The sequence below is a fragment of the Acartia tonsa genome, chromosome 7 (assembly GCF_053477335.1).
Source record: "Acartia tonsa isolate MP-2025a chromosome 7, ASM5347733v1, whole genome shotgun sequence".
NCBI lineage: Eukaryota > Metazoa > Arthropoda > Copepoda > Calanoida > Acartiidae > Acartia > Acartia tonsa.
The window spans coordinates 15,920,577-15,946,073 of record NC_137266.1 but is presented as its reverse complement, the minus strand read 5'-3'; the positions used below and the strand labels follow the sequence as shown (position 1 = coordinate 15,946,073).

The window sequence follows — 25,497 nt, the reverse complement described above, 5'->3', positions numbered from 1 at the left end:
CTCAGGGATGTATATTAGATTTCATTAAATATAAATAGATGGAGGTAAGAAAAAAAGGTAATAATTAAGAAAACTGAAAACATTTGTAAATTTTAAAAATTTTTAGCCGTGGACAAACAATATTTCTTGTGCAGAATATACACCCCTTTCCCGAATCAGCTGTAATGTAGCTGCCAAAGATACCGTAATTGTTTATGTTTTGAGAACATTGTTGAGAACTTGCTCTCTGTGGTGGTCTGGAGGTTGATCTTTTCTTCTTCTCTAACTCATCATCTTCAGGCCTGTGTCCCTGTTCCCACAATCTTTGCTTCTTCATGTTGTCCTTTACTCGTTTGTTGGCATCTCTTCTTGTCCGAGCCTCACCACGCTGGCCGAAATCGGGCAAATGTGTATTTGTTCTGTTCAACATTTGCTGCAGCTTAATTTGGTTAGGTTGCTCACTGAGTTGACTATTACTACAACCTGGCTCTGGACTATAACTACAACCTGGTTCTGTGTTTACGTCTTCATCAGGATTTGATGTGCCTGCGCTTTCAGCATATTCCCGGCTTGAATTAATTTGTGCTGTGCTCGTGCTTGCTCTGCTCTGGTTTCTGTACAACACCGCATTAATTTGATTCGTTGATGGAAATGTTGTTTGTTTTCTGGGACGTTTAGGAACTTCTTTGTTAGGCTTTGGCTTTTGGGCCACTTTTGCTTTTGGCTTGCGTTGTTCTTCTTCTTCTTCACTACTACTACTACTGCCAGTTCCAGTGTCTGGGTCTGATTGATGACCTTCATCTGTCTCATCACTCTCTGGTGCTTCTTCTTTGATGTCAGAAAATTCACCTTCTTCTCCATCTTTTTTCCACTTTGCTTTTTCTCCTACAAAGAAATAAAAAATGTTAAAGCAAATGTACATAATTGTAGCTTCAATATTATTTCCATACCTATATGAACATTAGTTACTATTAATCAGATTCAAATGAAAACAAGCAATATTTTTTACCCTATATTAATATGCCAATCAAAGATAAAAGGGGGAATTTTGCATTGGCAATTGCTTTATAGGGGTACAATATGGAACTGTGAAGAAACGGCGTCGCCACCGCCGAGGACCGCCAATAAAAGCCCCAAAAAAGTGTCACTTTCGCCCACCCCCCCCCCCCCCATTTATTACATTAAGACCTGTAACTTACCGTCAATGTTGATGAGTTCTAAAATTTCCATTTGGTTGTATATCGAAACATTTGAGCCTACTGCAACAACCTCATAATGACCCGTGTGGTTGTGATTGTGAATTATAATGGCAAGTTTGGGTAATATTATTCCACATGGATGTATCTGAATTTCCTTACTTGCATTGCCGTCATTCTTGCCCTCATTGTCCTCAACCTCCAAAATTTCGTCACTCTGGTTTCCGTCATCTTCGTTATCCACCTCGAATGATGGGTCATTGACCTCGAATGATGGGTCATTGGAGTCCAGCTGTCTCTTGGTTTTTTCTTCGGCTTCCAATGCGGTTTGCCTTCGCTCCCGGTTCTTCTTTGGAATGATCGCCACATCATCTAAATAATTATTATAGTCATTATTTCAAATAGTATAAATGTTACCCAACCCCCCCCCCCCCCCCCCTCCAAGGAAATAGCTTAAAATCACCGCAGGACCAATACACAGAAGAGTAGAATCCGATCTCCAGGATACAATTAATACCATAAAAAACCTAGTTTTTACCACTTTTATGGTAACATTTTACCAGCCTATACGATTTAAAAGGTGGTAAAATTTTACCGTAACCTCGATCGATTCAGTGGTTACTGAGATCTTAAGCTTCTGACGGCCGGACAGACATTAAGCTACTTAGTATTATAGATAGCGGCTGCGCCCATACAAATTTTAGCCTAAAACCCTGTCAGGGCCTGTACGAAGTTTCCCTTAAAACAAAATTAATCCACAGGGTTTTTATCTAAGACTACTTCTCAAATAAAATATTAATAAACTTAAATTTAGGTGATACAGTTCCTACGTTTTTCAAACTATAAATAACAATACCTTCGGCATCCTCATCATTCTCATCACTGCTGCTTTCCTCCACGACACTTGTTGCCTTTCCAGTCACCTGTCTCTCGTTACTGTTGCCTGTAAATAATTAATTTATACATTAATTTTATACGTTTCCAAACAAAAAGCAAGTACTGAAAACATTTTTTCCACCCCCCCACCCCCCCTACTTGGTTGAAAAAAAATTTTAAAAGGAAATGTGTTGTAGGAGGGATAGAATAAATAAATCATAGAGTTCTTTAAATATTTTTCAATTTTCCCCCTACTTGGTGAAAAAAAACTAGGGGGGGGGGGGGGGGGGGAAGAAAAATTTAAAAAAAATTAGTAGCAGAGGAAAAAAAATCTTGTGCAGTATATACACAATACGAGGAAAGATAAAACTTATAAATAATAATTAATGTTCAACAAATATGTACCTGTGATTGAATTATTTCGTCCATAAAATTCTTTCTGTCTTTGCAGTGGTGGAAAGTTTGGTGGTTGTTCATCATCTTGCATTGGGACTGTATCATCAAGATTTCCCACATTTTGGCCCTCATCGTCTGTTTCAGAAATAATTACCTTCTTCGACTTTTTCGAGCCCTTTCCATGCTTCTTCCTTTTGGAGCTTGTGATGTTTTGAAATACATCTACTTTGGGTTTATTATTGGACTGGCTGTTGACAATTTGATCTTCATATAACCTACGTGGCTTTACTGGATGCTTTACTGGTTCTGGAGTTACTGCTGGATTATCCGCGGGTGGTATGCGTAAGTCATTCCCAATCTGATCATCATTTGAATTCATTTCAACGTCGTCGCCTCCGTCATCAATTACAAGCTCCTCACCATTGTTGCTTTCTTCATCAGCAATGTTTTCCATACCATTTTCTTCAACATCATTGGCTTCAACAGCATTGCCTCCATCATCATTTTCTTCACCATCAGTGGATACATCAGCAGTGGAATCATCAGCAGTGGAATCATCAGCAGTGCAATCATCAGCAGTGGATTCATCAGCAGCATTCATCTTTCTATTTCTTGAAATTCTAGTTGCTTTCTCACTGGCATTGTGAATCTTTGTCTGTTCTTCACTCATTTCTGGTTTCAAATTGGTTGTGGCGTACGAATAATACATTATAGCTGTTTGTATAACCTTCTTATTACTATGGACTGTCTTGAAAAATTGCTTGGGGTTCTTTGCCATGTCTGCATAATCTTTGATCTGAAATGAATTTCTCGACCTGTCATTGTTTATTCTCAAGTAAATCTGGTTCTTTCCTTGAACTTCGTGGGGTAAGCAACCCATTGAGTGGGCACCTAACATGTGGTAAAATTTCCTGTCTTCGGCTGTAACACCTGGTGTTGAAGTTGTGATTGTCTTCGGTTTAATACGCCGCTTAATTCTTTGTATCTCTGCAGGGGCCAGATAAAATTCACACATCTGTAAGGCTGATCGTTTCTGTGCCTTTTCCTTCTTGTCTTTCTTGTCTTTCTTGTCTTTCTTGTCTTTCTTGTCTTTCTTGCCTTTCTTATTGCTTGTCTCCTTCCTTGGCTTGATTTCAAAAACCTGTTCATACGTGTAGTTTGAGGTTGACAATGCGCGTTCTTGTTTTCGCGTTACTATCCCTCGAAATAGCCTCCAGCAGACAGGATCCTCATTAGCAATCATATAATCTTCGGCCCTCTTCTTATTTTCACAAAAACCATTCGCGTCCTTTTTAAAAGTGTGATCGAAATTGCGCAAGAACCTAGATAAAAAAAGGGTTTATATCAAAACAGTCTCAATATATAACATATAACATATATCAAGAAAAGATGAACTAAAAGTCTTGCCACATAAAAAAATACATGGTACAAAATTGAAATTCTTTGAAACATATGCCATAGAAATGTAGTTTAACAATTTAACAAGAATACAATATGCAGTTAACATTTCGTGAAACTACTTTTTTAACTAAAGAACATTGAAATGCATTTTGTGAAACTACCACTTTCTCATTTAATAGACGCGGAATAGATGCGATAAATAATTGAATTACCTACAAGCTTGTATGTGGTTCCTCACTAGAAAAAGGTCGCTTGAAGACACATAGGTTCCTGTTCTCCACAAATTTGGTGGGATAGCTTCATGTAGGTACGTCTCGTTAAGCACTACCTTACAATGATCCAAGAAACGTTCCACTGAAATAATAATGAAATTTTCAATTAACTCTGCATAGGTACATGTTTATTATTGTACCAGGGGTGTATATTCTGCACAAGATTTATTTTCAAAAATAAAATATATATATAAAAAGATTATTGTACATGGTCACCTGCTAGCAAGAATAGGAATGCCCCTTTTATTCGGTTTATTTCCCTTGCCCCCACCTCCCTTCTCCCTGTTTTAAACGTTTTCTCATCATGTCAAATTTACAAAATAATATTTACTTACCAGTTTCGTCATCAATAACTTCCGGAGCAGTCCAAAAGGCAGCTGTGATGCGGACGTCAAAGGTGAACTGCTCGAACACGACATACAAAAAGGTTATGATGTCTCTGCATACTTTCAGTAAGGTTTGCCAGCCTATATCCACTTTCAGTGAGTCTTCGAAATTTTGGATGAAAAAGATAATTTCTTCTCTTCTCATATAACCCTCTTTTTCCAAGGGGTCATGGTTCTTTATTCTTTCTCTGTAATATTCTGGTGAGAAAATCTGGTCCACGACAACCTCCTGATTCTCACTAGGCCCTTTATTCGCCTCCTCCTCATCAAGCTCATCCACATTGGTCAGTCTTCTTAGATCAGTCACCAAGGTTTCCACAATTTGGCCGGTTTTCTTCATTTCTGTTTTCAGGGTTTTAGTATTTTCAGCCATATCTCTTGATACACTGTCTTGCAGGTCTTTGATTTCAGTCTTCACTAACTCATGGTTTGTGGACGTTTTGTTTACCAAGTTTCTGATGGACGCATTAATGGGCTCTAATTGATTTTTCATTTGTGAGGTCAAGAAAGTACGTAGCTGCTGAAATTGGTTCTGAATTTGGTTCATAACGGCCCCGGTGAACAAATCCTTAAAATGAAACATATTAAACCACATATTTTCAAGTCTTGGTATTTTAAAAACTATGTGGTAGAAAAGAAGACTATCCACAAACAAGAGCAAGTGATCCTAAGCATCTTCCATCATTTTTGGACTTTGACAAACAAAAAAACTTGGTAAAATTTGACAAACTTTTTGGTAAAAATTGACAAGGTAAATTTTTAGGCTAAGTCCAGATTTTTGGACTTTGACCAAAAAATCAACTTGGTAAAATTTGACCAACTTGTTTGTAAAAATTTACAAGGTAAATTTTTATTGGTCAATGTTTACCAAAAATTTAGTCAAATCTTACAAGTTATTTTTTCCAGGCTAAGTCGATATATATCCTAAATAATTGTAATTTGTATCCTCTGGATGACAAAATGAAATAAAAATAATACCTCGCTTTCTTCCATCTCACCAGAAGGGCCAGATGATCCCTGGGGTCGTGATGACTGGGACTGGGATCGTGATGATGTTGCAGGAGGAACTCTCGCGGTCCGTTGACTCGCGGAGTGGTGCCGTGCCCGTGGAGATGGAGGTGGGGTAATATTTATTGGCCTCCTTGGAGATGTTGTGGTTCCAGTTGTGTTCTAAAAATAATATAGATAATTATTGTAAAGCATTACTTACCGAGGATTATAGTTTTAAACAACACCGGCATTATCCTAATTTTTTTCTTCTATTTTTTAAAAATTTACCCTCCCCCCCCCCCCTCTCCCGACAAAATGACTGTGTTAGGTTAGGCTAGGTTAAGTTATATGGTTAGAGGGACCCAATTTGTTCAACGGTTAACGAGATTTGTTGGTACAAACCCACAAACAGACATCATGTTAGTAAGTTTAGTTTAACAACAAAACACCAACAAACCAAAAACCGATAACAATAAAACTTAAAATCCTACCTTTGCTGTTGTACCTTTGCCACCTCCAGTAGATTTGTTGCTTCCAGTTTTGGCACTTGGAGCTTTGGCACTTCCACCTCTGGCACTTAAATTAGGTTTGCCACCTCCAGTAGGCTTGTTGTTCTAAAACAAGAAATAATTGTTGTATTTACAATGCATAAAAAGATATTAGATAGCAGTGGCTACGCCCCTAGAATTTTAATTACTAATATCAAATGTTAAACACACTGTGGAAAATTAATAAATAATTATACTTGGTCAATAATCTTTTGTGGTCTGTTAAGCATGAACCGATAAGGTTTTCCTTTCGATCCGGTAACATGCGAATTTATAAGTTTTAAGAGCGAAGGGTAGCAGCAATTTGTACAATAGTAAATTAGGCCTTAAATATAATTTTTACCTTTACAGAACTAGCACTCTTTCCAGTCCTCGTCATTTTGGGATCTAGCTTGATCAATTGCCAGTCGAAGTTACGCTGTTCGATCCAGGTCGTTGGCATGGGCAATTTGCATAGTTTTAAATCTGAAATGTGTAGACAGAAATTAAAATTTTATGTAAAATTAAATTAAATTGCAAACATGTACTCTTTCAAATTACAGACTAGACTTATAACACTTTAACTTCATACCCATCGATGGCCAAAAAGGTAGGGTTTTGCTAAATTTAGTTGAAATGCCTTTTTTAAAATTAGCTATAAAAAATAATTTTAATGAAAAAAATATTTTAAAGTACATTTCACATAAATTCCAAATAAAGAGGGAAGGGCCTTCAGTTGAATTTTACAACATTTTACATACATATTATAACAAAAGGGGGGGGGGGGGGGGGGGGAAGTGACACTTTTTGAAACCAAAACTAAAAGTCAAAGGAACTGAACTAAAGAAACAGTTACAGATCTGTAATTTTGCATGGCAGTTGTTTTATAAGGGTACAATATGGAACTTTTAGTTTTGGTTTCAAAAAGTGTCATTTCCCCCCCCCCCCCTTTCTCTGCTTTCAATGTACAAAATTAAATTCCGATAGGAATTACGATGGAGACATCTTGATGCAACAGGTGTACGGAGATATGTGCTACTCTGTACTTCAGTAGGTTGGAGGCTAGTTCTGTTGGAGGATGGCTATAGTCTTCGGGATCGTCAGTCTTGCCTACTCCTAATACCAGGGGTGTATATTTTCAGTGTTTAAAACCATAAAACTTAATTCATATTTCCTAGACCCCCCCTCCCCCCTTTACCACACTCTCCTCCTGGCATGATAAAGAATTACAAATAAATTGTGGTAGGTTAAAAAGGAATTAGATGAAATGTATAGTTCATGAAATATTTCTATACAACAATTAATCATGTGCAAAATATACACCCCTACCTATTATTCTGGAATCTTCAGGAAAGGTGTATGCCGGAAAAAATGTCCTCACTTTGTGGACCAACCATACTGTTTTATCACGACGGCAGTCTGGGACAAAGTAGAGGTCTTGGCAGTCTGTATAGAATTGATTTCTTTCGAACTTTCGTTTGTTGGCATTCCTTTTTCCCCTGACAGCCAGCTTTTCATTTATGTACGGTTTCACTGTGTGAAATATCAACAATCTAAATATGTCATTTATGTCATTAATGGCTGTTAAACGGAAAGGTATGTTGCTGGTGAAATCGTTATAGCTTAAGTGTTTGATCAGCAATACACGGAAAGAAAGTTATGTTACATTTTTAAAAATTACATTAAAATTTGTAAAGAGTGGGGGGGGGGGGGAGAAGTGACACTTCTTGAAACCAAAACTAAAAGTCAAAGGAACTCAACTAAAAAAAAATAGTATTACCTGTTTGAAACCTCTTTAAGGCCAAAATTATATCCTCGGATGTAAGTTGCAATCACATGATTGGCACTTTCGAAAGCATAACAACTGAACGCCATGGATGGTCCAAATCGGCGGACATGTTCCGGCATATGGTAAAGCATGTGAGTATTGTAACTCAAGCACGATTCGCCGTACATCTCCGCCAATTTTGAGTTCAGGACCATTATCATGGTCTTGAGCTCAGCCACACGTTCAGTTGTTATATGCTCTTCGAGACAGCGCAATATGTGGAATAAAAACTTGCATATCAGACGTTGTTCATCTTTAAGATTTGCCAACTGGAAAAAAAAACATTGTAATAATTTAAGGGAAAACTAGCTCTTTCGCCCCTAGCCTCTAGGGGCTTCGCCATATATACTTATTGGAAGTCCACCCTCCTCAATAGAAATATATATATAATATAGCACACGTGCGCAAATTTAAAAAGAATGTTATTGCTATACAATATAATGAAACTGAAATAAGCTTTAAATTCTAAAAAGATTATAATATGGTAAAAACCTACCTCTGCATAAAATATCATATGGTAAAAGCCCAGTACTTTGAATTCAGAACTTTTCAAATTGAGGGCTAGCTTCTTCTCTGTCAGGCGCATGATGGACGTACGGGGAACGCGATCAAAATCGCCAACAAGCTTCAATTGATCGTTGATTTCATCTATAATTGGAGTTACTGCAGTTCATGGTAAAATATGGGTGATAAGGAGAAAATTTTCAAAATTTAAGTTCTTTAAACTTTTCAAACTAACACTCTTTTAAGCGGCATAACAAGGCGTACAAATAATGTGTAATAGACATAAATCTAAAAATGCAGAATTTTATCGCAGTGCCGACAAATGCGCGAAGAAAACACCTATTTTACGCGTCATTTCTTTAGTCAAATGCAGTACATCCCTGTAATTCTCTCCATTTGAACTAAGTCTTCTTCTTCCAATTCTGGATAACTATTACGTCCTTTCTTCAGGTACGTCATCACTTTCTTTACATAGCCCAGGTGCAACGCGTGCATCGGATCACTGGGGGTATCTTGTATTAAATCCAAGCTCGGGTCAAGCTCAGAAAAACTGGTTTTCATGTTCTGATTATTTTCCTCTAACTTGCGGAATTTCTCGTCAGACCTCGGCGTACCCATATTTTGACTGTCACTGGGGTAAAATACATTCATTGATTCGAACAATACCAAGTTCTTTTGACGGAGATAAGTCTGTGAAAAAGCCATCCCTGGAAGGTCACAGTGTGGGCATCCATTTTTTGATCCATGGCCAAGAATGCCGAATACATCGGCTCTCGCAACGGCATCGTGGATGATGGTTCTACATTGAAAGGTATGTCCAGGTAATCCTTCTTGAATTAGTTTGTTGATGAATCGGGTAACATTATCCAGAAAGTTGTAACTGTAGGGACGCCTCCTCGTCTTCTCAAATATGCTGACTGGCAATATAACACTGAAATCCTTGTTGAAGAATAACCTGAAATAATAAAGAAGAATTAATAATAATAGCATTTAATAACTTAGACTTAAAATTGTAGTTACTGATTTATAAAACGTAAAGGCTGGTAAAATTTTACCGTAAAAGTGGTAAAAACTAGGTTTACTTATGGTATTAATTAAGTCCTGGTATACAGTAAGACAGATTTTTATATATGTATGCAATAGAAAAAAGTATCAATTGTAAACTTAGTTTTCTTTTTTATTTCTTTATTGAATGGTTTCCTAAACTTTGGCTTTAAAAATCTGGGCTGTCAATTGATGTAAAACAAATATTTTGATATCCTTTGAAATATAGGGTGCCATTCCTAAAAAATATTTTTTCGAGGGTCATGCTGTATATGAAAAGAACTTTATCCCAACCCAACCCTTTCAAATCCACAATAAATTAATTACTTACCTAATCCAGACAGTATAATAGGAGATATGAGATCCCTGAGCTGCTTTCACTCCGTCGCCCGAGATGTCAAAAGTTATATGATCATCAACGGCCTGTTGTCCATTCAACCGTTTAAAGTCTGTGATGGCGTCTTGGAGGATCTCATAGGTAGGGAATCTGGAAAAAGAAATATATTTTTAACTAATAATAGCTTATAATATTGTTCTCAAGTTGTCGCAGGAAGCAATATACCAAAGAATGATCAAACTGATAATTAGAACACTTGAAAGTTTGTTGTTAAAAAAGGAGAAAAATCGACATGTTTAAAATGGACGTACGGAAATTCTGGTAATGATTATAGAAATGCTACGCTTTCTAAATCGTATATAAACATACCTGCACTCAATCAGTGAACCAGGAGCATTTGTAGGATTATATTTGTTTTCTTTGATTTCAACTTTGTATTTGGGTTTGAATAATGTATTATATGACGGAAATTTGAAAATACACGAGCGTTTCAGAATTGCCAGGATGATTCTAACTTTGTTGTGAGAGATGGGGTTGTCTAGAACACAAACGCTTCTGAAATCATTAACAATTTCTTTCTCAAGTTCTGTAAGATGTTTGAAGGGATCCCCGTCATGATCGCCATCAGGTTCGCCATCAGGTTCGCCATCAGGTTCGTCATCAGGGTCATCGTCATCATCTGGGTCAAAATCATCTTCAGGTATATCAAACAATTCCCAGTCCTCGGCATCTTGAATGCTGTCATTGTCTGCATCATTATTATCGTTGGTATTATTGTTGTTAATATTGTCTACAACAATATTAATGTAGTTTGTTTCTTCAGGATTGTTATTTAATCGCTCCAAAACTTGGTTTGCGTAGCATTGATAACATATACTTTCGGTTTCCTTTGTGAAGTTGGTATTGCAGCCTGTACAAACTTTACCTAAAAAAATACGATGTTAAACATGGTGTTTTATAGTTATAAACCTTCCCGGGACCTATGTGAAGGTACCCTGTAAAGGAGAACCCAATCGGTTCAGCGGTTAGCAAGATCCTTTTGAACAGACACACAGACATCCTGTTACTTTAGTATAAGGATAATGCCGTAAAGAAAAACTAGTCAAATTAGAAAGTTAAAAAATTAAAAATTCCAGAAAAAGTAGATAAATGTAGAGAGTGGGTGAAGGTGGGTTAGGTTAAGGGATCCCATGTAGAATATACACCCCTGAAACAAGGATATCTTGAGACAAACTTAACTAACGTTTGATCAAACCAATTGTTTGAAATTTAGATTGAAAGGAAAATAAAAAACAAAAATTGGGAGACAATGTTTGTGGGAATTTGGACAAACAAACAACAAACATACAGACCGACATCGTTCTACTTTATATTACAGATATTGTAGGTTACCTTTTGACGATGCAGTTTCGTTCTCATATTCCACATCCATCAAATCCTCCTGCTGTTCTTCTTCTAGTAATGGCTGACTGTCTTCACTTTGTGGAGGTTTCTTGCGCCATTTTCTGTTTCTCGTTGCATTACAGAAGAGTTTTCTTATGGACCTCAGTTTATGCTGCAACTGGAAAAAGATTACATAATTAGTGAATTACTTATTTAAAATAATATAGGGGAGTTGTTATGGATCGTTATTTGGGCAAGCTACACGTGTCAATTGATTACAGTACATATGACTATACTGGTGTAAGAGCAAGCATGTTTATAGTACGCTGACTGCAAGTGAAAAATAGAAATTAAAGTCGAGCATAGATTATACTTTAAGTACAGTAATGAAAAGTAAGGTCTCATCTTAAATATGTAGAAATAATTAGTTGTAAAAAGTCACCTGTACATTTTTCCTCTTATCTCCACTTCTTATACGCTTCAGTAGAGCTTTAGAGAGTGTACCAATCAAATTGTCTCCCATTGCAATAACGTCTAACAGGGGTGTATAGGTAACTCCTGAAATAAGAAGTATATGTTATAATCAGGGATGTATATTCTGCATGGGATCCCCTGCTCAGGGGGGGGGGTGGAAATAAAAAATAAGTGGTTGGAGGAAAAAAAAATGTAAAAATTAAGAAAACTGAAAACATTTTTTCCATTTCCCCCCCCCCCCTCCTTGGTGAAAAAAAACTAAAGAAATGTGTGGTAGGAGGGATAAAATAAATGAAGTATAGAGTTCTTTAAATATTTTTCTATTTCCCCCCCTACTTTTTCAGAAAAATCTAGGGGGGAAAAAAAATAAAAAAATTTGTAGCAGGGGAAAAAAAATAAATCTTGTGCAGAATATACACCCCTGGTTATAATAATAAGGTTATTACTTGTTTACATATAACGAAAGAAGGAGAAAGTAAAAAAGGGGGGGGGGGGGGGGGGAGTGACACTTTTTGAAACCAAAATTAAATGTCAAAGGAACTCACAAAATAAAGAGTTAGAGTTACAAACAAGAAAATACCCTTATTTATTCTTTGATTGTCTATAAAATTAATTAAACTTACCTATCAAAATTGTGATCCAATTATACATACGTCATCCAGCGTTGGTCTGACATTTTTTTACTTTGAAAAAAATAACTATATACAATATATACATAAAATTTTGTTTGTTCCAGTCCTGACCTGGATAATACCTATATAAATTTCCTGCCTTCCCTGAAAAGCCGACGAACGCATATATAATCGAGCCCCACTGGTCGTGACTTTTGCAGAATTCTGCAGTTGCATGGAGTTTTATTATAACAACAATGTTGAACCCAGAAAATTTGTTAATTTGCTATAAAATAAATAATAATAAATAATAAAAAACAACATAACAAAAAAAACAAAAAACAAAAACAAAAAATAAAACATATCAATTAAGATCTCCTAGAGAGCTATAGCCAGAAGCTTAAAAAACTGTACACGTGCATACGTAATCGTCGGCTTTAGGGGTAAATAATGTTTATTAATGTTTATATGCAGGAAATTATATATCTGCACGACCAGTGGGGCTCGATCACTGTCACCATGGGTACTTAATTATAAAATATATGGGCGCTGCAATCAAAGAGAGGTTAACGTAAATGTTCTGAAAGAACAAATTGATGTTATCCTCTTAGGAAATACCCCCCCCCCCTAGAAAAACGGCCCCTGGCCTCTACCTAGCCGTATAACTTAACCTAGCCTAACCTAACCCAGCAATTTAGTTTGGGGGGGGGGGGGGGGATGGGGAGTTAAATAATACAAACAAAATTTTCTAAGAGGATAACGCCACAAATTACAATTAAAATTCGCTTTCAGCATGGATATCCGGAGGCTGGATGAAATCGCCGGCGGCGAGCTCGGCTTCTCCTAGCTTCTCCTTTCTCTTCCCTGAAAGGAAAGAACATTGAATTAAAAATGAGAAAACTAAAGCGTTTTTTAATGAAGAAACTCAAAGAATTCTGAAACATTTTTTGGTTAAAAACAATTTTTTCCCCTGCTAAAAAAGACAACTAGCCATGAACAAGAGCATGTGATTTGAAGCAACTTCCATCATTGATCCACTTATTTCTTTTTTCCCCCTCCCCTCCCCCCCCCCCGGAGCAGAATATACACCCCTGCAATAATTTCGTAGTTTTTACCTTGTTACTCTGGGTTTTATTTAGAAAAAAGGGCTGACGTTGGTGAGGAAAGGTGCACAGTCGGCTTCATGGTCAATGACACGTCTCTCGGTATCATCCAGGCGGGGTCTCTCGTTCTCGTAGAGATTCTCGGGCATAGGTTCAATCTTCTTTAAGTGTGTCTCTACCCAACCGTGATGGTATAAGAGTTTTACTATTTCAACAGCGTCATCAATGCCACATGATTCTTCTTGAACTCGAATATTTAGCTTGGAGAAGAGTCTCAACATCCTAACCATGAGGGCGTCCCATCTGTCATGCAGCTCGTGGTATTGGTATGGATCCATCCTAATTTGAGGAATGATTATTTTGTTTGTCTTGTTTATTTTTGGGAGGGGTGTGATTAATGTTTTTTAACTTTCCGGTATTTTATTTGTCCTTAAACAAGGGGGGGGGGGGGAGAAGGCCTGGAGCTCCGGAACCTGGAGGCCTATCCAAAAAATATTAAAACTTGGGAAAATTCATCATATAAGAATGATTTTATCCCTAATAACCTATACTCTCAGTCCAAAGATAAAGCCTATACTCCCTGTTTACGCAAATGTGTCAAAACTTCCCCCCCCCCCCCCTATTTATTTAGAACAAATTTTGTAGCAGGAGAAAAAAAATAAATCTTATACAGCTAATATACACCCATACCTGTTATTATGATGTACGCGTACCCAGGTGATTAACTTGAATAGCCTGTTATTCAGAACTATCTGAAAAGGTAGAATATTTAAGAAATAAAAAATTACAAAATAAAAATAGCTCGTATTCATTCGAATCCGGTGGATAGGAACAGGTGTTCTCATTCATACGCCAAAAAACTAGGTAACTAGCATATCGTATTATATGCATGGTTTTCTACGAATATAAAAATCTAAAAGCATAAGATTAAAAACAGTTATTTTTAGCCAGTGCCTCCGGCACCTCTGGGCCAAAAAAGTAGTTTCATTCTTATAATTGTACTCCTATATTTGCGACAATCCGTTTATACTACGGTGCAAGACATATATTTATTAATTTTACATTTAAAAAAGTCCTGTATATTACGTAAGCTAAAAAGAGTCCCAAAAATGGGAGAAAAAACGAATACGAAGAATATTTAGAAAGAATTTTCAATAATTAATGATAAAATTTGAATTATAAAACAGAATGATACATATTAACGTCTTAATTCACTGTAATTTCACTAAAAATGATTACTAAAATACAAAAATGCACCGTAGTCATATAGTCCAGTTGAATTATTGCGCCGATGGAAAGTTACGGTTGCCAACATACAGATTGAATAGGTGGCAAAACACTTTGCAAGACAGTTATATTTTTAATCGTAAAATTGCAACGAATAATAACATTTCATGAATTATATAAGTTATGCAGTTTTAATTAATTAACCGGTAAAATATTAAAATGATATTATATACATAAGGTGTTTTTTAAAGTTTGGCAACTTTGTCCAGCACGTTGATTTTATCATCTGAAAACAGGGTTACGAAAGTTAAATAAATGTAAATTTTTTTTAATGTGAATGTAATATATTTTTGGCAATGACTTAAATGAAATATCATCGATAAAATATAAAAAAATATATTGCAATGGATATAAAAGAAATATTTTTCAATATAAAGTTGTATACCTGTACAGAGCATGTGCATGAATGCCGCTATACCGATTGAAAACTATTGTAAACAATGAGTGTTATAGTTCAAGTCTCTTAGAGAAAATACGTGTTATATCCAAGTATGATTGACAGGAGATGGTCCATGTCACAAGATTTATATGAATGTCAGTTAAGAACTCCTAGAGAGCTATATATTCAGAAGTTTAAAAAAGTACCTTGCTATACTGGCATGATACTTGATGTTATGTCTACCAGTCTTGGCTGTTAGTGTTGATATATGGACCCTGCAATCAAAGAGATGATAGTCAGATGTTTAAAAAAGTACGTGTCCACCTTCAGTCTTGGCTGTTAGTATATGGACCCTGCAATCAAAGAGTGGTTTGCGTAAAAGTAAGTGTTTAAATAATTTTAATATAAAAACATTAATAATATAGGACCTTGAGCGTACGGTTTTAGGCTGCCTTCGATTAACGGTTTAAGTTTTACTAGCGGCTATGCCCCTTAGAAGCCTCTAGGGGCACTTAAAGTAGGAAGAGAAAAGTCGAGGCCTCATCCTATTTTTAATTTGAGTTTCAGCTATAGATTAAAATAAATAAAAAGCTTCGTTGTAAAAGAGAACAATATTAATATATATAATAGGATAATTGTTTTAAGCCTTTTTTAAACCTTTTTGATTTGATCTAAGAAACACTTTTTTTTTATCCTATTCTTAATATTAAATAATCCGGGTTTAATATATATGAATGTAAGAAATATTAATAAATTATATTTAAATTGAATATTGTTTTTCAGGTTCAGCAACACTGATTCATCAGAAATAACTATTTGGGCGCTGCAATTAAAGAAGGGCTCACTTAGTAGTAAGTTTTAAATAATGTAATAAAAAAATCAATATAATTTAGGACCTTACGCATGGTTTTAAGCTACTTCGATAAACTGTTTGTTTTATAATTTTTTAAACCTTTTTGATATATGATATAAGAACGACTTTTTATCCTATTCTTAATATTTAAAGTATTCTACTATTAATATATATAAATAATAATAGAAATATTAACAAATTATATTTCAATTAATATTGTTTTTCAGACTTAACCAGGAATCAGATTCGTGAGAAAATATATGGGCGCTGCAATTAGTGAATGGTTTACATAGAAGTAAGTGTTAAAATAATTTTAATAAGAACATGGATATTTTAGGCCATGTTATTAAGACTATCCTTTAACGAAACCTTTTTAATTCAACCTTGCTACGAAGCCTTGTGTGATACCGGTAGAGTGTTTGAGTTCTTAGGGAACCACACTAATTACATAATATTATCTTGAGTTAGACAGGTTTTATAAGCTGTAAACAGACTAATACAATTAGCTATATGTCATTATCTTTAAATTATTTATTATAATTTATATAATAGCACCTTTGAAATAAGCTCATATTATATCCAACCTATATTCGCCCTTTAAGGTTTATGATTGTTTTAAGCGTAACGAAGTTTTATACCCTTAATAGAAAGATATTATAAGATGTGTTTTATGTAAAATAATATTAAAAATATATATAAATTATATTTCAATTAATATTCTTTTTCAGGTTTAGCTTCGCACACAGCTGGGTGTATTCTCTGATTATAAGCTGACCGCAATTCGACCGTGGAACATTTCTTAAGCACCAACATGAAGCTGTTGCCATCAGAAATTCATCCGTTAAAAGTAAGTGTTTAATTATTTGTAATAAAAGATAGTTGGAATAATCCTACACGCAACTACGGCAACACCTCGGCCCCAAAAGGTAGTTTCCATGTATACAAGCATAACAAATATGAAGTTAATATACACAGACACACATCGAACTACCTTTATGAAACTGTATACTAAATTATATTAACAATTAAGCTATTATTAAATTTATTAGATAGATATTAAACTGGTTAGACAAAAGTTAATACATAAAAATAATGTACTAGATAGGTAGCTATTTAAAATTAGATTTTACTACTTTATATTATTGAAACAGTACATTCAGGATATTATTAAAATCTAAACAGCATTACATTCATCCTCGTGCATGTTTACTTCGTGAAGAACAGCTGCCAGTTCGGCAGCCTGGGCAGCGGCGGGCAGCAGAGGGGAAGGACGGCAGCGATTAAGATGTGTAGTAATCCATCCATGTTGATATAACCTCTTACAAACCTCCCTCTGGATCTCGACATTGTCAGTTCTGGCTCTAATCTCTAGACTCTCTCTTAGTACTAACATACGACTATTTAATTCATACCATAACTCCAAATTCCCGTTATAAGACATTCTTAGTTTCTCTCAGTCTGGTTATGTATTGATAACTGAATTAAACTTTCTCTAATAAGCAGGCACATACACAAGCTGTATCTACTTTCTCCATGAAATTTTCCCAAAACCGTTAACTTTCCTTTTTGTAAGGCCTTTTTGATTTGTTAATCCTTTAATTGCTTAATTTAAAAATGAATATTCTTTTTCAGGATTTTGGAGTTGAACCAGTTTTGAAGTACGTGGAGCTTTGCAGTTCCATGGAGAACAACGAGAGTTCCATCTCAACATGTAACAGTCACAGATTATACAAAAAATTTCATTATATTTATTATAACGACAATGTTGAACCGAGAAAATATGTTAAAATATGTTAGTCAGTTAAAATTAACAAATAATTTACAGAACGATACTAATAAGTTTTATTATGACGATCAATGTTGAACAGAGAATATTCTGTTAGTCAGTTAAAATTAACTTAAATAAAGCGTATTGATATACAATCAGTGTTTATTATGACGACAATGTTGACACCTAACATTCCACAGCTAAAATTCTAAAAAATATTGACTTTAACATATAAAGCGTATTGATTACAATCCGCCCAATCGGTGTTTATTAATTAAGTTCTACTCGAGAGCTCCAAACATTCCACAAGCTAAAATTCTAAAAAATGTTATTTACAGAAACGATACTAGTAAGTTTTGTAGTTTCAGTATTGACCTGGATAATATCTATATAACCTGTTATGTTATAATATGAAATAAATTCTAAATAAAATCATTATCATCATTATATTTTATTTGCGATTTTTATCATTAAGTAGAAGGATGTTTGTTTGGAAAAATCTGGACTTAGCCTAAAAATTTACCTAAAAATATTGACAAGAATTTAATTAACAAGTAAGAATGGAAAAACCTACCTTAAATACTGGAGATCTTGAGGCAAGTATAAACTTGTGCACTTTTAATTTGGATGTACTAGTTTCTATCAAACAATCATGGTAAACTCTGGATCCTCAAAACAATTCTCCAGGTCACCAGAGAGACAGGATACTGCACTTTCAGGTCCAGGTTTTATAACTTCCAGCCAAATAGTCAGAGTACCTCCAGGTAGGAGACTTGCCTGATTGTTCTTCAGTACATTAATCTCCATAAAAGCAGCATTACAATTTACCTCTCCAGGTGGCACTGTTATCAATCGACATTTAGGCATCAGTAGTAGACTGTTGTTATCTTGGATGCCAATCTTTTGTAGTTTCAGTATTGACCTAGGGATAATATCTATATGACCTGTTATGTTATAATATGAAATAAATTCTAAATAAAATCATTATCATCATATTTTATTAATTTCATATTCGATATAACGAAAGCAAATAGTGCTGAGTAAAAGGATGCTTTGTTTGGAAAGTATTAGGTCTGAATATTTCCTCATTATATTTTATTTGCGATGTTTATCATTAAGTAGAAGGATGTTTGTTTGGAAAAATCTGGACTTAGCCAAAAAATTTACCTTGTCAATTTTTACCAAAAAGTTGGTCAAATTTTACCAAGTTTTTTTTTTTGGCAGAGTCCAAAAATCTGGACTTAGCCTAAAAATTTACCTTGTCAATTTTTACCAAAAAGTTGGTCAAATTTTACCAAGTTTTTTTTTTTGGCAAAGTCCAAAAATTTGGACTTAGCCTAAAAATTTACCTTGTCAATTTTTACCAAAAAGTTGGTCAAATTTTACCAAGTTTTTTTTTTTGGCAAAGTCCAAAAATTTGGACTTAGCCTAAAAATTTACCTTGTCAATTTTTACCAAAAAGTTGGTCAAATTTTACCAAGTTTTTTTTTTTGGCAAAGTCCAAAAATTTGGACTTAGCCTAAAAATTTACCTTGTCAATTTTTACCAAAAAGTTGGTCAAATTTTACCAAGTTTTTTTTTTTGGCAAAGTCCAAAAATTTGGACTTAGCCTAAAAATTTACCTTGTCAAATTTTACCAACTTTTTGGTAAAAATTGACCAAATTGTGTTTTTTTGTCTAAGTCCGAAAATTCGGACTTAACCTGAAAAATAGAGTTGTAAAATTGACCACATTTTTGGTAAAACTTCCAAAAGTGGTAAAATTGAAAAAAAAAAAAAAAATTTAAATTTAGGCTTCATTGTATAAAAGTCATTATTTTAAAGTACTACAACTGATTATGAAGAGCTGTTTTTTATTTAAAACACAAAAAACGGGTTTTTTTGTTTCGTCAAATTTTACAAAAAAAATGGTAAAATTTGACTAATTTTTTGGCTAAAATTTTTGCTGGTAAAATTTACCACGAAACTGGTATATTATACCAGGTTGACCAGCTTTACCACTTTTCTGGTAAAACGAGTTTTTTTTCTGGTATTTCGTAGAACCTGGGTCTGTTTTGGGGACAATGCATTTCTACAATATAGGTAGGGCACTAGATAAAGATTAATAAACACATACATTGCTAATTTTCTGTAAATATAGTAGAATGTCTATATCTACCATTACAGTTACAGAAGGGTTAACCTCTACTGGTCCAAAAAGAAGTAAAAAATCACTTTTAGATAAGAATGTTCCCTTTAAAATGATAATTTGATTGTTTACTCCCCTTTCTTCCCTCAAGTAAAGGCCTCTAGGGACGTAGCTGTTGGTTTGAAAATAAAGGCAGTTATGGCAAGTACAAGCTTTTCATTTTTGTAATTTTTTTTTGATTTTTTCAAAACTTGTTAGAATCTTATATGAATTAATCTTAAATCATTATTAAGGAATCTTATTTTAATTTTTGCTACTTTTGTATATGTCTGTGTGCACATATCTATTTTCCATTTCCTTTACCGTTACAACTCCCAAGAGTCCTCCTACCTCGCCACAAAATATGTTCATAAATATTCTTTATGAAATACATTATTTTCTTACACAAAAGGTTTTTATTTAATTTTAACAAATACTAAAAATAATTGAAAAAAGTAAATATAGCTAGACAATTTTTGCACCTTTGTCTTAAAAACAAAAGATTAAGATATCAGTAAGTGCTCAACTGATTAGGCTCTACTCTTCAGGGACTATAGATAATAGTTCTGTTGTCGTTTTAAGCTATTTAACAACTTTGGCATATGATGTGGTGCAATTCAAAGACCATAGAGGCTACGGGCGAATTCACTAGTTCTATACATAAATTTTAAAATTGCCTCCAGGTTTAACTAAAAAATGTTTTAAAAATATGGCGTTTGATGCTCTAATAGTATAATAAATAGATTAATCTATTATATTCTTTAGTGCGTACTTAGGATACATTTTCTTACAGGGAGGGAGGCGAAATTGGGCTGTTTATTACATTAGTCTCCAAAGTATTATACTAACGTTTTCCTATTCGTTGGCTTAACAACGTTGGGGACTTATGATAAGTTGGTTCGTTAAGATGAGTGTCCAAACGTTTCAACCAGTTATTGTAATCTAGTGAATGGATATTTTTTTAAATCTTCATTACGGATGTAAATCAATATTTCTGCCATTGTCTTATTCCTTTAGATCCCTGTATTCTTATTTGATTAGTTTTTTAAGGTAGGAAAGTACATGATAAAAGTTTTATTTGTATACCCGGATAATGACTATGTTTTAATAGGCAATACTTTTCTGTAATAAGGCCATATCAGAAAGCATTAATTTTGTATAGTCCCTTAAGTGGCAACGCCTCTTAAGGGACGTTTCGTCGTATTTTCACAGTAGCTTTTTCCCTATTTCTAGATTTATGTTTATGTTTGTTAATTTATACTAGAAATCCATTCTAAAAATATTAATAATGAAAAAATATATATCAAGCAAGCTAATCCTAAAGTAATATCAGTAGGTCATTCTTAAACTTTAACGGATTTTATTTTACTTTTGGGACTGTTCTTTTTAATTTAAATCAAGGATAAAAGAAAAAAAGAAAAAATGAAATATAGAGAAATGTTTAGTCATTTCCCTCTGGATTTCTGAATTAAAATAAAAAATTAAAACATTAAATGAATATAAAAATTTACTATTTGCTTAGATTAAATAAAGTACAAGCATTTCATCTTGTATTTGTTTTGTGGTATGTCATTTGATATGAAAGATCTAAATTTCTACTACAAAATTAAAAATTTTCTAAAGATTGAAAAATATACAATATTATGTTTAGTTATCAGACTGCTAAGATCTAAAGGAATAATACACTGTAATATAAATTGGGGGTGGTTAAAATTTTTTAAGGGGGGGGTAAAATGGCGCGCGAAGCGCGCCGCAAATTTTTTTTACCCCCCCCAAAATTTTTACCCCGGGGGTAAAATTTGCTTGGGGGGGGGTAATTACCCTCCCTGAAATCTGTTGGCAGGGGTAAATTTAGTTTACCCCCCCCAAAATTTACCCCCGGGGTAAAATTTTTGGGGGGGTAATTTAAATTTTATTAAATATATAGTATTAAAAATTTTTTTTTATTAGAGATTTTTTATTTTGGGGGGTATTTATCAGATGATTAAAACCAATTTTTTTAGCCGGTGCCTTCGGCACCTCGGGGCTAAAAACTAGTTTTAATCTCATAATTGTACATTCTATATCCGCGGAAAGTCGTTTATAATACGATGCGAGAAATAACTATTAAAGATTTTATGCCAACGTTTGAGAAAACGTTGAAGGGGTAGGAGGACGTATCTTCCATTCCCCTAGACCTTTTCACCCCCACCTCTTCATACCAATTTGTCATAAGAATCAGCATCACAAAAAGACACAATTCAATCTTTGAAATGCTACGCTTTTAAAAATCTGTTGTGTATAGTTTGAGCTTTGAACAGAAAGTGTGTAACTATAGATATCATATAATTAAGTTAGGCTGGTTCCTACCAATAATTTCTATAATAGAATTACAGTAGACTATTGGACTTTGAAAGCATAAAATGTTATGTTATTTACAGAGATAAAGGTTCTCTAAAGCCCCGGTTTAGTTGACAAGTATCGGCAAATATCCGACATCAATATCATCAAAACGTTCTCTTTCGGCCCTCCTATAATATCAAATCTATAAGGGATTTAAGGATAAACATTTTTAAAAAATCTATGCTTTTTGTTAGGAGCAGAGCTTTTCTACGTTTAGGACCGTCCGTCCGTATGTTCATTTTAACAATTTTATTTTATTTTAAATATAGTGTTTGATTCTTAGGACCAAAGCATTTTAATAATCAAGTCTAAGTAAATATGTCCATTTTAAGCATCATGAATCTAAGTATTTTTTGGAAATAAAAGTCTGTAATGCACCGTATATGTCTTTTGATATATTCAGTAAATGTCAAGTTTCAACTACAAAATATCAAAATAGTATTAGCACCATACATGTATGAATGATCTCTACTACTTTTGTTTGCTGGTGTTTTATTAAATAATCCTTATAATAAAGTAACAGGATGTTTGTTTGTTTGTCTGTTTGTCTGTTTGTGCTGAAGTATCTTTCTAACCGATATGTTTTTCCTTTACAGAGTAGCTTCTCATAGGTCCTGGGGAGGTTTATAGCAATTTTAGAGGAGGCTACCACCACCATATCATGAGAAATCGCAAAAAAATATAATAAAATAAATGCGAAGATTTTTGGTACTGTCGGATAAAAAAAAATATTTTTGGTATATAGCTGATTTAACATAGATTGACAAAAACAATTTTACGTGTCCCTAGAGGCCTCTAGGGGCGTAGCCGCTAGTAAAAAAACGATAAAATACTTAGTAGCTAACTGACAGACACACTTTTATAATAAGATTGAAGCTGTACTCCTAAAAAAAAGAAAACAGAATAGAACTTAATTTCTCTTATCTATGAAAATCTAAACATTCAGATATAGGATAAAACTTTCTCTCTTGTTTGTATTAGATCAGAGATGATATGTTTTTACAAAGAATATATTAACTTTAATATTAACTAGAGTCTCAGTCCCTATTCTCTAGGGTTTGGTTGTGACGCATATAGATAAGTTTATTTAGATAAAATGTTTTTTTTCTGATCTTTCCTTACACCATATCTGGAAAGGACCAAACCAATGCTTCGATGAAAATTTAGATCAACGTCTGTATATCCTTTAAGTCATACAGAAAAGTCTGCATCAATACTTATTAATTTATCTCCCATTGCTCTTGCCCCATTTCATGTGTAAATACAATTAGATGCAGACATTAAAAAGTGTGTATCAACATTTTATATCCCAAGTTATGGGTCATATTACAATTTTAATTTTGTTTTATTGTTTTGATTTAAAAGATTTTTAAACAAGAATTGAGGAGATATTGAAATTCAAATTATAATGGTCCCCAAATTTATATAAACAACATTCTACTATCATTCGTTATATCATTTTCAAAATCTAAATTTGCTAGTACAACCAAACTTTACAAATAGTTTTAGTTTAAAGAAAGGCAAAATAGGAGGTGTACATCAATTTATCAACTATTGATTTATTCCTTATGATCCCTGATTTTGAAATAAAAAAGATAAGCATTAAAATGATAAAATATCAATATAGAAATAAAGAAAATGTTTTGACTATCTTACTATTGATTGTAGAATAAACCCGCTTATCAAATATTCCTTCAAAATGAAGAAGGATTATATAAAGTTTAAAAATTAAAATTTTGATTTTTATAAAATTTTAAATTTTACAAGAAAACAAATTTATAAGTATCCTTATTTTCTTAAAATCTAGAAATTGAAAATTTGCAAATTTAATCATTAACCAAATAATCAAACCTTCACTAATAATCTTTTATTTCAATTCCTATTGGTTAAAACTAGTCACTTCGTCCCTAGCTTCTAGGTGAAGCGGGATGTTCTGAAAACCATCCTGAAACATTTATAAAGCCTCTATGAAAAGTAAAAACCCATTCCAACTAGCCATCCTACTACTTTATATAATAGGACTAGCGACTTCGCCCCTAGCCTTTAGGGGCTTCACCCCAAGAGGTTTGGTCAACCACCCCCTCCCGAAAATAGCTACAACCATCCCAGGACCAGTAGGTATATTCCCTGAAGAGTAAAATCAACTCAGAGTAGCCATTTCCGAGATCTTGAGCTTCAGACAAGAAAATCTTACTACTTTATATAAACTACATGTTTTACATGAGGACTGGTTTTAATTAATACTAATATTTCATCATTTAATCATTAATGTTAATTGACAATGTTCTAAAACATTTGTGTTAGTTGAATGAACAGCTAGATCTATAGTATAGATGTATATAGAGACTACTACCTCCCTTCCTTTTTCAAAGACCTCTTTCGTCTGCTTCTAAATCATTTTCTGCTACTTGGCTGTGTTTATATAAGAGACACCATTGGTTGATTTTCAATGACCCAATAGAAAGGTTGCACAAGGTGGTTGCGATGGGGAGATACAGTTATTTAACTCTTTCTCCCTCTAGTGTTTTACTCTAATGTTGAATGTTTAAATGGGATATCACTAAAATGTAAATTAGATGTGTGCATAAGGTTTATTTTCAGTCTGTTGAAAGTCACAGGAACTAGCATTCAGAAAATCATTTTTTTTGTACAAATATACATTTTCAAATATTTTTAAAAAGTGGTTTAATTTTGTTTGTACAGTAGTCAGCCTTAAAACATTTAAAAAGTTTCAATGATTAAAAAGATACCTCTATAACAACAATTTTCAAGAAATACAATTTACTGCAATGTCAGCTATGTATCATTATTAGTAAGTGTAAGAGACTCTTGGCTCAAAACAGGCGCAACTCATCACTATACACAGATGAGACTTTCAGTCAAAGGTCATGCAATCACAGGGTTGGTTGTCTATAATATTTGGAATGTTAGTGATTTGGGACCTACTATAAAGGTCTGGTCCTATGATGTTATCAGCCATCCCCACAGGTTTTAAAAATTGTATTACAGATAATCTATCCCTATTCCTTATCCTATCTGTGTATGCATAATTACCATTTTTCTATTCACATGTGAATTATATAGAAACTGGGGGAGAGTCTAGGCAGTCAGGGAATACAACCGTTTTCCTTATTATAGAACATTTTTTTTTCATTCGATCAAAATTGTCTCTCAGCCATACTGAAAAATCATGTATAGCATCGTAATACAGTCAATTTTATATGAATAACAAAAAGGGAAAAGCAAGTTTTGTTAGCTTGTACCTTCAGTCTCACGGGGCTAACAAACCTGGTGTTAATCTTGAAATTCTTTATTTTAATATCCGCAGAAATCTGTCCTTAATATTGTAAATTTT

The 25,497-nt window shown here is 33.9% G+C and overlaps 3 protein-coding genes across 3 annotated transcripts; all 3 read right to left on the bottom strand.

The window, feature by feature from the left end:
* Window positions 1–1,641: 1,641 nt before the first annotated feature.
* On the bottom strand, window positions 1,642–3,704 carry LOC145324941 (uncharacterized). Its single transcript, XM_080167701.1, has 2 exons — window positions 2,457–3,704; window positions 1,642–2,118 (listed from the first exon to the last, which is right to left on the bottom strand). The coding sequence occupies exons 1-2, from the start codon at window positions 3,688–3,690 to the stop codon at window positions 1,952–1,954; spliced, it is 1,401 nt and encodes a 466-aa protein (XP_080023827.1). The 5' UTR covers window positions 3,691–3,704; the 3' UTR covers window positions 1,642–1,951.
* A 3,128-nt stretch (window positions 3,705–6,832) lies between these two features.
* LOC145324940 (uncharacterized) lies at window positions 6,833–8,476 on the bottom strand. The gene is made up of 4 exons (XM_080167700.1): window positions 8,348–8,476; window positions 7,804–8,120; window positions 7,353–7,576; window positions 6,833–7,139 (listed from the first exon to the last, which is right to left on the bottom strand). The coding sequence occupies exons 1-4, from the start codon at window positions 8,435–8,437 to the stop codon at window positions 6,997–6,999; spliced, it is 774 nt and encodes a 257-aa protein (XP_080023826.1). The 5' UTR covers window positions 8,438–8,476; the 3' UTR covers window positions 6,833–6,996.
* A 242-nt stretch (window positions 8,477–8,718) lies between these two features.
* LOC145324418 (uncharacterized) lies at window positions 8,719–12,326 on the bottom strand. The gene is made up of 6 exons (XM_080167008.1): window positions 12,217–12,326; window positions 11,562–11,677; window positions 11,129–11,297; window positions 10,106–10,661; window positions 9,731–9,886; window positions 8,719–9,310 (listed from the first exon to the last, which is right to left on the bottom strand). Exons 1-6 carry the CDS (start codon window positions 12,242–12,244, stop codon window positions 8,719–8,721), a joined length of 1,617 nt encoding a protein of 538 aa, XP_080023134.1. The 5' UTR covers window positions 12,245–12,326.
* Window positions 12,327–25,497: the final 13,171 nt, after the last annotated feature.

What these genes read in the sequence shown, in the direction of transcription:
- LOC145324941 (XM_080167701.1), bottom strand. Translation starts at nt 3,690, where the DNA reads ATGATTGCTAATGAGGATCCTGTCTGCTGGAGGCTATTTCGAGGGATA. An exon ending in ACGAAATAATTCAATCACAG is followed by an intron (nt 2,119 to 2,456) that starts GTACATATTTGT and finishes AATTATTTACAG; the next exon opens with GCAACAGTAACGAGAGACAG.
- LOC145324940 (XM_080167700.1), bottom strand. Translation starts at nt 8,437, where the DNA reads ATGCGCCTGACAGAGAAGAAGCTAGCCCTCAATTTGAAAAGTTCTGAA. An exon ending in CTTAAAGAGGTTTCAAACAG is followed by an intron (nt 7,577 to 7,803) that starts GTAATACTATTT and finishes TGACATATTTAG; the next exon opens with ATTGTTGATATTTCACACAG. An exon ending in TGAAGATTCCAGAATAATAG is followed by an intron (nt 7,140 to 7,352) that starts GTAGGGGTGTAT and finishes CCCTGGTATTAG; the next exon opens with GAGTAGGCAAGACTGACGAT.
- LOC145324418 (XM_080167008.1), bottom strand. Translation starts at nt 12,244, where the DNA reads ATGTATAATTGGATCACAATTTTGATAG. An exon ending in ATAAGAGGAAAAATGTACAG is followed by an intron (nt 11,298 to 11,561) that starts GTGACTTTTTAC and finishes ATCTTTTTCCAG; the next exon opens with TTGCAGCATAAACTGAGGTC. An exon ending in TATTATACTGTCTGGATTAG is followed by an intron (nt 9,311 to 9,730) that starts GTAAGTAATTAA and finishes TTATTATTTCAG; the next exon opens with GTTATTCTTCAACAAGGATT.